This window comes from Helicoverpa zea, chromosome 31 (assembly GCF_022581195.2).
Source record: "Helicoverpa zea isolate HzStark_Cry1AcR chromosome 31, ilHelZeax1.1, whole genome shotgun sequence".
Taxonomy (NCBI): Eukaryota; Metazoa; Arthropoda; class Insecta; order Lepidoptera; family Noctuidae; genus Helicoverpa; species Helicoverpa zea.
Window position 1 is genome coordinate 18,683,523 of NC_061482.1, and position 9,825 is coordinate 18,693,347.

The 9,825-nt window shown below is 36.8% G+C and overlaps 1 protein-coding gene across 1 annotated transcript; it reads right to left on the reverse strand.

Annotated features, from left to right (window-relative positions):
- Positions 1-6,005: 6,005 nt before the first annotated feature.
- On the reverse strand, positions 6,006-7,914 carry LOC124645007. Its single transcript, XM_047184731.1, has 2 exons — positions 7,700-7,914; positions 6,006-6,863 (listed from the first exon to the last, which is right to left on the reverse strand). Exons 1-2 carry the CDS (start codon positions 7,830-7,832, stop codon positions 6,451-6,453), a joined length of 546 nt encoding a protein of 181 aa, XP_047040687.1. The 5' UTR covers positions 7,833-7,914; the 3' UTR covers positions 6,006-6,450.
- Between the last annotated feature and the right edge of the window lie 1,911 nt (positions 7,915-9,825).

The following is a 9,825-nucleotide window of genomic DNA, read 5'->3' on the forward strand; positions in this document are numbered from 1 at the left end:
AAGTATTCTGATATGAGTAATTATTTATTTATTGTGAGGCTGTGTCCCGAATGAAGCGCGTCCTCGGATCAGGAACCCTTACAAACTTGTATTGGAACCAGTGGCGTAGCGTGGGGGGGGGCAGGGGGGCAAATTCCCCGGGCGGCAGCTTTTAGGGGGCGGCAAAATTTACCCAATTAAAAAAAATTGTTCGCAACTAGTATCTGCGCCACTACATAAAACTGTCTAACAATAACAAAACATTAAAGTTGAAACCTTTTAAACTTAAAATTAATGATTGTTAAAATTTGGTACTTAAAACACACGTGATCAACGGCTAAGCGGCGAAGCATCGTACCTACCGAACATGCACGAAGGAGGCAACGGCGGCGGCGGCGCGGCGGCCGCATCGCGAACTCGCGAATTTTCGCGATATCTAACTTTATTTTTATTGACTTATAATTGCGAGCGGGGGTTTTCGCATAGACGTATATCAAGTGTGTCGTACCTAGTCCCCCCATTCACGAAAATGTATGTTTGGGCTACATTCTACGTAATTTTGGTTTTGAGTCTTAAATAAAAAATAATTAAAATTTCGCGCTCGCTTCGCTCGCGTATTCAGAAACTGTATGCGCTTAATTTTGCATTTGTCAACAAACAAAAAGTTAAGTACGTTTGGGCTAAATTTTACGTAATATTTGGTTTAAGTCCGATAAAAATTTCGCGCTCGCTACGCTCGCGTATTTAGAAACTATATTATGGCCCTTATTTTTGCATTTAACAACAAACAAAACGTTAAGTACGTTTGGGCTAAATTTTACGTAATTTTTGTTTTAAGTCCGATAAAAATTTCGCACTCGCTTCGCTCGCTTATTCAAAAACTATATGCCCTTATTTTTGCATCTGTCAACAAACAAAAAGTTAAGTACGTTTGGGCTAAATTTTACGTAATATTTGGTTTAAGTCCGATAAAAATTTCGCGCTCGCTTCGCTCGCACATTTGGAAACTACATAGACAAGTTTTTCTTTATTTGCATTTGCTTACCTACACAACTGCCGACATGCGTTTAGGCTAAACGCATGTCGCAACGCATTTACCTAAATTAGCACTCTGCTAAACGGTTTAGCAGAGTGCTAATTTAGGTAAACCGATGTGGTGGTCCCCGGCAAGACAAACTTCAAGAAATCAAGTAACAAAGATATAAAAGAAAAGTCTACTTGAGAACCTCCCCCTTCTGCCGGGGCTGCGGGTTGTTCGAAAGAGTTACCGCGGCTCTGGAACATAAAACGCCTTCGACGGAACACGACGGTTTTTAGTCAGTAAGAGTCTGACACTCCCTCACCGCTGCCAACCCACAGCGGGAAGGGTCATTTGATGATTTTTAACGTCGATACAAAAAAAATACCTACTTCCCCTTTTTTTGAAGTCGGTTAAAAATGACAAACGGCCAGTAACACTTGTTAAAAAAAAAATACACGGGAAGGGGCGGCAAAATCGACAACTGCCCCAGGCGGCAGATACCCACGCTACGCCACTGATTGGAACCACAGTCATCAGGTTGCGTATTTTATAATAAACGATGTTACAAAATTAAAATATCTACAAGACTTATTCTCTATACAATTTTATATTTTTTCAATGAGAACTTTAATTTTTGAGAATTAAAACAATAGTTCCCACGACAATGATAGATGGCGTTGTATAAACTACGTGACAGGGCCTTTTCCAATATACCAAGGTTAAAAAAAAATGTCTCTGTTTAAGAAAGTCAGATTTCAAAATCTCTCGGGACATTCGGATAATAATCTGACTGACTTCCTTTTATTCCCCATTTTCCATTTTTTTTCTTAATTATTGACGACAAGTACGTTTCGTCCTAAGACCGTTTTAATTATATAACGTTGATAAATAAGATATAATATGACGCTCCGGGACCCGATTCTGCTTATGTAGGTAATAACATCGATATATTATGTACTACGGTAATAATGTGACAATTGGATGGCAGTAGCAGTTTAAACTCGCAGAATCGAGCCCCAGCTCCCCCAATCTTCTTTCTCAAATTCCGGTAATCCGCGAGGAACAATGATATACATACATATATATAAACAAGACGACAACATTATTTATCTTCTAATCATTGTAATGTGAATACACTTACTATACACGTTTTGTGAATCAAATATATAAATATTTTATGGTACCCAATATTTATAGTCCAACTTTTCGAAATGAGTTTGGAAGCTCTAGGTAATGTATACCTACAGTAGCAACGCACGCCATAGGCGTAGATACGAAAATTCCACACCTTTAGTAATTACCTATAACAATGAATTCCTACATTATTTCCCATTGTTGGAGCACAGCAATGGTTGTACTTATATCATTTTTTTCCATAGAACCTATACTCCATTTGTGTAGGCACTTGTCTAAAGGTAAACCATGCATCTTGACTTTTCACACAGATCTATACATATAAAATGATAGGAAAGTCAAAACTGTACATTGTTTTTTTTTAAGAATACTTGGGGGGTGATCCATAATCGATTCTGAACCCAAATATGTAGTTTTTAGAATTTTTGTCTGAATGTCTGTTTATCTGTATGTTTGTCCCGGATAAACTCAAAAAGTACTGCATGGATTTAAATAAAATTTTGCATGACTATTACCTGGGGCCGGTTCAACACATAGGCTATACATTATCACGCTATCACCTACGGGGGTTGAGCAATGAACGATATAAACGAAATTGAAAAATCTATATTACGCAGACGAAGTCGCGGGCAACAGCTAGTACATATTAAAGTGAATGCTTCGAAGGTAAGAGGAAAATTCAAAAATAAAGGACGATCTATGGACTCTGGGCTATCAACGGCCAGCAGTCACTTTGGTATTTACGGATGTAGTACGGTCCTACAGTTATTGTTTTGAAGATTAATCCCTGTCGTATACTTCAAAATCTAAAAACTGTTTACAAAAAAGTAAAACCCGACTTCTAAGGGTCCGTTCAGACAGACCGGCTCGGAGATGAGAGCAGATTCTTAACAAGTTGAAAATCGAGTACTTAGTATTTGTAGTAGTAGTTTATTTTTGTATGTGCACTGCTTTTGTCATTAAGAATGCTCGAAGGCGCTTGGTGTGAAATAATAAGAGGAGCCTTTTTCTCTCTCGTCTTGCAGATGTTCTGATGTGGCTCCGATTGCATGCTCTTTCAGTCGATCAGGGGCCCGATTCTCCTAAGTTAATAATGTCAAAATCGAATAGAAATCGAATCGCAATATAATCGCAATAGCAGTTTTTACCATATCGGGCATTCTGCTACTAATAAAAGACCAATCGTATTCGATTGACATTTGATTGGTGTGCGGTTGTTCTGCTATTTTGGTGATTTTGGTCTATACGGTAGTTTGCTGTACAATCATTTTGCAATCGTAAATCATTTGCAGACAAAACGATTCGTTATTGAATGACAGAAAAGGATAAAAACGTTTATTTCAAAGAAAAAATTGCGGAATGCCACATACGCTTCAATCGTAATCGAGTCGGGATTGGATCTCAGTCGAATCGAGTCAAACGTGAATCGTATGTTGCTAAAGTAAAACTAGGAGAATCGGGCCCCAGAGCAGATTCCGGTCTGTGTGAAAAGGAAAATGCGCGCCGATGCTCTCCGAGCCGGTCTATCTGAACGGACCCTAAGGCACTTAAAAAAAAATAAGTTTAGGTGTATCCGCCTGGAAGTGGGGTTTTTTTTCTATCCTGCGACTTAGCAATCTGTTAGAGGAAGTGGATTAGCTGTGTCCCTAGTGGTAGCATTCACATCTCTTGTCGGCAAATCTTGTTGCTAGATCTGGTATACTGTTTCTCTTTAGGCGAGAGGATGTTAGAATGCCCACGCCCTGCAGTTCTGCGGCAAGCTGATTAATATATTGCTCAAGTCTTATTTGGTACTAGCTGTTGCCCGCGACTTGGTCTGCGTGAGCAATATAGAATTTCTAATTTCGTTTATTTAATCATTCATTGCTCAACCCCCGTAGGTGATAGCGTGATAATATATAGCCTATGTGTTGAACCGGCCCCCAGGTAATAGTCATGCAAAATTTTATTTAAATCCATGCAGTACTTTTTGAGTTTATCCGGGACAAACATACAGACAAACAAATAAACAGACATACAGACAAAAATTCTAAAAACTACATATTTGGGTTCAGAATCGATTATGGATCACCCCCCAAGTATTCTTAAAAAAAAATCAATGTACAGTTTTGACTTTCCTATCATTTTATTATATCTATGTATATGTCACCGGAAAATAACAAGATCCGTAAGTTTATCAATTAACTAGGAAGTTTATAAACTTTCGTAAGATTCTAAACGGGAGATAAAGAACAATGTCAGACGTCCATAGTAACTTAGGCTCAATAAAAATATTTCATGTACAGTGAAAATTCTTACAGTTTTTTGTGTAGTTTAATGTCAGAAGCTTTTCTATGTTTTCCACTTTTGCATTGAACTTCTCAAAACCAAATTATTCCAAATTATTAAAACGAAAAACCTGAACTCGATACACAAAATAATTATTTATTACAATGATATTTTTTTTTGGAAAAGTTCTAGATAGCAATTAAATATTTTATAAGAAGTTAGTATTTTATATTTAAATTGTTGTAGTAAAGAACTTTGTGTCCGTGAGAATTTAGTTTTAAAAGTTGATTGGGTGGGCCGAAACCTGACATTGTCCTTTTAATATTTTACGTCCACATTTTCGTAAATTGATAAACTGGCTGTCACGTGTCACTTCTCCTTCCTCGCAGCCGCCCTATGGACACAAGCATTGCCACTATGATCATTGACCAATCAGAGAGCAGTGTGTTATTTTACGTATTTCAAAGATCGTATATTTAAAAGAGTTCCTGTGCTGTGATTGGTCGAACCATATAAAATCTTACGAATAGATATTCGTTAGTTTATAAATTTACCGTATGACGTCAGAAATTGATAAATTTACGAAAATGTGGACGTAAAATATTACAATTTATCTCCCGTTTAGAATCTTACGAAAGTTTATAAACTTCCTAGTAAATTAATAAACTTACGGATCTTGTTATTTTCCGGTGACATATAGATTTCTTGCTGAATTTTATATTTCTTGTTATGAAAAAGTGCAGTAGATCAGGAGTCTTTAGTGGGTCATTCGGCCCATAGGTGGGTTCACCTGTGGATAAGCAATCAAGGTTAAGGTTTATATGCCATTGCTAAGTTCCCTCGACCTTATCTCATCTCAATCATCAGGTCAACTCTAAACCTTCATGTTGTATAGTGCTATCAGACATACATCTGAGTGTCAAGTTTTAAAAAATGTATTCAATTGATTAAGTAATTGTTATTATTGCATTTATATTGATTTTTTGTAAATGCGATGTGAGACAAGATTGTTTATGTTTAGTAAATTACCTATGCAAACAGAGTATATTCTAGTTAAAACAGTAGTTTACGGAATAACAAAATGAACATGAGCAAGGTCTGTCATATCAGCTAACATAGATTGACGTGACGCCTATTTTTGCTTTCTACAAGCTCGCTGTTTGACTACACCTTAAAAACAATACATTTGTAAACATACATAAAGTAGACAATACACATTGATACAAAGATGAGCTTCTTTAGATCTAAATCTATACCACAGTAAGTCAATATGGGGAAGTAACTTCTCACAAGTCATGATTACAATGAGTTGCTCATTCTGAATGGATGCTATGGTGAAATACTTACCTACTAATTATTATAAGCACAACACTTGTGCAAAGAACAATGTCAGACGACCATAGTAACTTAGGCTCAATAAAAATATTTCATGTACAGTGAAAATTCTTACAGTGTTTTGTGTAGTTTAATGTCAGAAGCTTTTCTATGTTTTCCACTTTTGCATTGAACTTCTCAAAACCAAATTATTCCAAATTATTAAAACGAAAATCTAAACTCGATAAACAAAATAATTACTTATTAAAATGATATTTCTTTTTTGGAAAAGTTCTAGATAACAATTAAATATTTTATAAGAAGTTAGTATTTTATATTTAAATTGTTGTAGTAAAAAACTATGTGTCCGTGAGAATTTAGTTTTAAAAGTTGATTGGGTGGGCCGAAACCTGACATCGTTCTTTTGTTACATTCTCAGGAGTGGTACTCCTCCTCTGGTGTCGCGAACGTGACCTAAGCCAGCAACAACAGAATAATAAAATAACTATAGCACAACACATAATCCTTGAATACTGAAAGTGTAAATACTACACTTTACAAACGCCCTTCACCCATCATATGCAAAGTCGCATCTATATGTATGATGTCTAACAATATACAAATAAATAATGTAATTTAAGTAAATGTTTACTTCAGAATTAGCAACGTTCAGTTTGTGAGAAGGAGCTGCCCTAAAATTCTAAATCGACGTGTCTACAGGCTACAAATAGAATCTATGATTGTATGTTTTTGTGACTAAACATAGTGTGTATATACGGCGCCACCATCGGGGGGACTGCTGATGTAGTGTCAGGCGCTTGCTCCTTCTCCTTGTTATTCTTTGTCTTTCTGAATTGGAAACCATTCTTCCTGAGAATCTTCCTAAGAGTCTCCCTTGACCCTTTGAAGTTAATTTCTTCTTTCAATATCTGAAGGAGTTTGTTTATAGTAGGCACCTCTTTCTTGAATGCATAGAATTCGTGGATCTTCCTACGAATTACTTGGAGGTCGTACTCGTCAACTTCTATCTTGCCTTTTGTCCTGACACGTTTTTTTGGAGTTTTCTTTAAAGTCTCAGGGTCTAACAGGCCTTGTTCCACCAGCCTTGCTTCTTTAACTATATTTAATACTGTGCGTTCTGATACACCTGAAATTATAACCTTACATTGAAAATCTTATCTAATAATCACATTGTTAATTGTTGGTGAAAGCTATTTCACACTTTTGGGTGTTAAGATTTCCTACAGAATAATAAAAAAGTAGTTCTTTGATAATAATAAGTAAATTTTTTGCCATATTCATTCGCTTATTGCTGAGGTTTCAGTATGTAACAAACAGGGCAAATAAACATCAATATTATTTCGATATGAAGGTAGATCATATGCACAAAAACTGCTGCGGTATAAACAGTAACATTTTACGTGGATGATTTTAGAACATAGGAGCATCCTTTACACTTTTTTCATTTGGCAGTTGGTTAGTTTTCTTTCATCAAGTTAATTAAGAATGGACAATCTGACAAAACATGAATTTAACAAGTTGGCAAAATTCATATTTATTGCAAGATGTTATTGTAGGTCTAGGGGAAGACTAGATGAGGACCTTTCGATGCCTAATTTGCCGATTTTTTACCTTGTGAAGTAATGCTTTGTCTTATAACAAATTCGCGCAAAATCAAGAAACCACAAATATGTTATAGTACGTAATACACATAAACGTTATGAAACAATCGCAAGTGTAGCATTGCAGTATCCTTCATTAATTTAAATTCATGTCATGTTCATGTGTTCAATATCATTAAGAAGGGAAGTGTTTCATACAAAAAAGATGCATTGTCGAAAAATTACGCTGAATTTAATGAGCAAAGGCAAATCGCATAAAAGCTAAAGGGCTTAAACTTAATACATATTTTGAGTACGGATCATAGTACCATTACATTATTATTATTCCAAAGAAAATAAAAAAAACAACAGGATTACAAACCTGTAGCGGCAGATACTCTCACGTACACTTTACTTAAAGGTATTATTGGCACTTGCATTCGTTTCTCCTCATCCATAAACTCCTTTACTTTCAATATTATCTCCCGCACTTCGGTGGTGATATTTTTCGGCATTTTTTAATAGAATTTTTGTGTTTTTCTAAACAAAAACAATAAAAGCTCTATGATGCCTTCTGTGATTATTGTCAGATTGACGTTTCGTTCGTGAAAGATGGCGGTACGGGCAGTGTTGCCAGCGGCAGATAGTCAAACCATGGAATTAATTAGTACAAATAAGTAATGAAATAAGTGAGGTGGACAGAGGCGGGCGTTACGCATCGGATCAATTCTGGATGGATGAAGTGGCGACAGGTAACTAGCACTATCTGTGACCCGAGGATGCCCTTCAAACTGAAGGGCAAAATTTACAAATCAACCCGCTGAACCTTTTGAGACAACTTTAATGAAATGGTGACACAAAACCGACGATTATCCCTGTATACACTATGGAAATGTACCCAAGGATGATCCAAGGTTCTGTGATAAACTATTGCTAACTATGGATGAAAACTACTTGGGCTATTGTGATGGGATGCTAATGGACTAGGAATGGGGATACTACGGGAACTATGGCACCTGCCGATGACAATGTATTAAATACTTGTAAAAATGGCAGGTGGAGTCTCGCCACCTCACTTACTGGGCCCCCGAGAATCAGTCGCTAAATCGCAGGACTGCTAACCCTGCTCTAGCGACTCCACTCTGGTCGGCCAATGAAGGCAAGCCAAGAGGCGGGAGACCTATCCCCCGTCATGCTTCACTCTGGCAGGCTGGAGGTGGGGGACAGTATGCTCTCCCTGGAGCACTCGGTATGTATAGCCCCGCGGGGTCGCTACTCCCCGTCATCCGCCTCAGATGCCCATTGTTGTTAACATACTTTGGGCCTAGTTGCCATCAATAAATAAGTTTAAATTTTATTTTTTTATTTATTAAGGCGAAAACGACATAATGCCATATTATGGCACTTTATTACATACAAATTAAAATGACTTTCCATCCAGTGCCATTTCTTAAACTTCAAAAACTCATAATAGTGGTAAATCAAATACTAAATCGACTGACGATGTAGAAAAAGAAAAAAACATGCAGTCTATGATGTGGGTTTAGTTAGGCAATAAATAGGTAATAGGTAAGTACTTCTTATACCAAAGAATTTAGTAATCAATATGATATTTCAATTCTGCAACTTACTTTGTCATTGTTTTTCATAATCGCTCATCGTTGGCGTGGGTTTGTGGGCGGTGAGTTTCAGGTCGCTCGACGTCCTTCCGTCTTCTATTCAAGAGACAACACGCGCTCCTCAAAAATGTCCAGGGGCCCGATTCTCCTAATTTTACTTAAGCGACATACGATTCACGTTCGACTCGATTCGACTGAGATCCAATCCCGACTCGATTACGATTGAAGCGTATGTGGCATTCCGCTATTTTTTCTTTGAAATAAACGTTTTTATCCTTTTTTGTCATTCAATAATGAATCGTTTTGTCTGCAAATGATTTACGATTGCAAAATGATTGTACAGCAAACTACCGTATAGACCAAAATCACCAACATAACAGACCAATCGCACACCAATCAAATGTCAATCGAATACGATTGGACTTTTATTAGTAGCAGAATGCCCGATATGGTTAAAACTGCTATTGCGATCATATTGCGATTCGATTTCTATTCGATTTTGACATTATTAACTTAACAGAATCGGGCCCCAGCAAACTCCAGTGGGCTTTAGTCAGTAAGAGTATGACACTCCCTCACTGATTTCTTATATAATAAAAGTCGGTAATAACTTGAGCTGTTTTGAAGAATTAGTAATAAGTTGGTTATAAAGTATTTATTACTTTGGCCCGCTAACGCTAACGTTGACCCGCTATTATGAATAATATCCGGATAAAGTATGTAATTAATTTATCACATTTTCCTGTAAATTTTGGTATTATTTTGCGGATTGGTATTAAATAAATGTATTACTCCGGACGAAGTTCGCTCAATTGAGACTCCCGACGTGACGAGACACGGTTGACCGTCGTGTTACTGTATTTCTGTTTTAATCGCATTCTTAATAACA

Bases quoted from the DNA above. Each gene is read 5' to 3' on its own strand.
- LOC124645007 (XM_047184731.1), bottom strand. From the start codon at position 7,832: ATGCCGAAAAATATCACCACCGAAGTGCGGGAGATAATATTGAAAGTA. The intron at 6,864-7,699 runs GTTTGTAATCCT...TTATAATTTCAG, and splicing joins GAGAGTATCTGCCGCTACAG to GTGTATCAGAACGCACAGTA.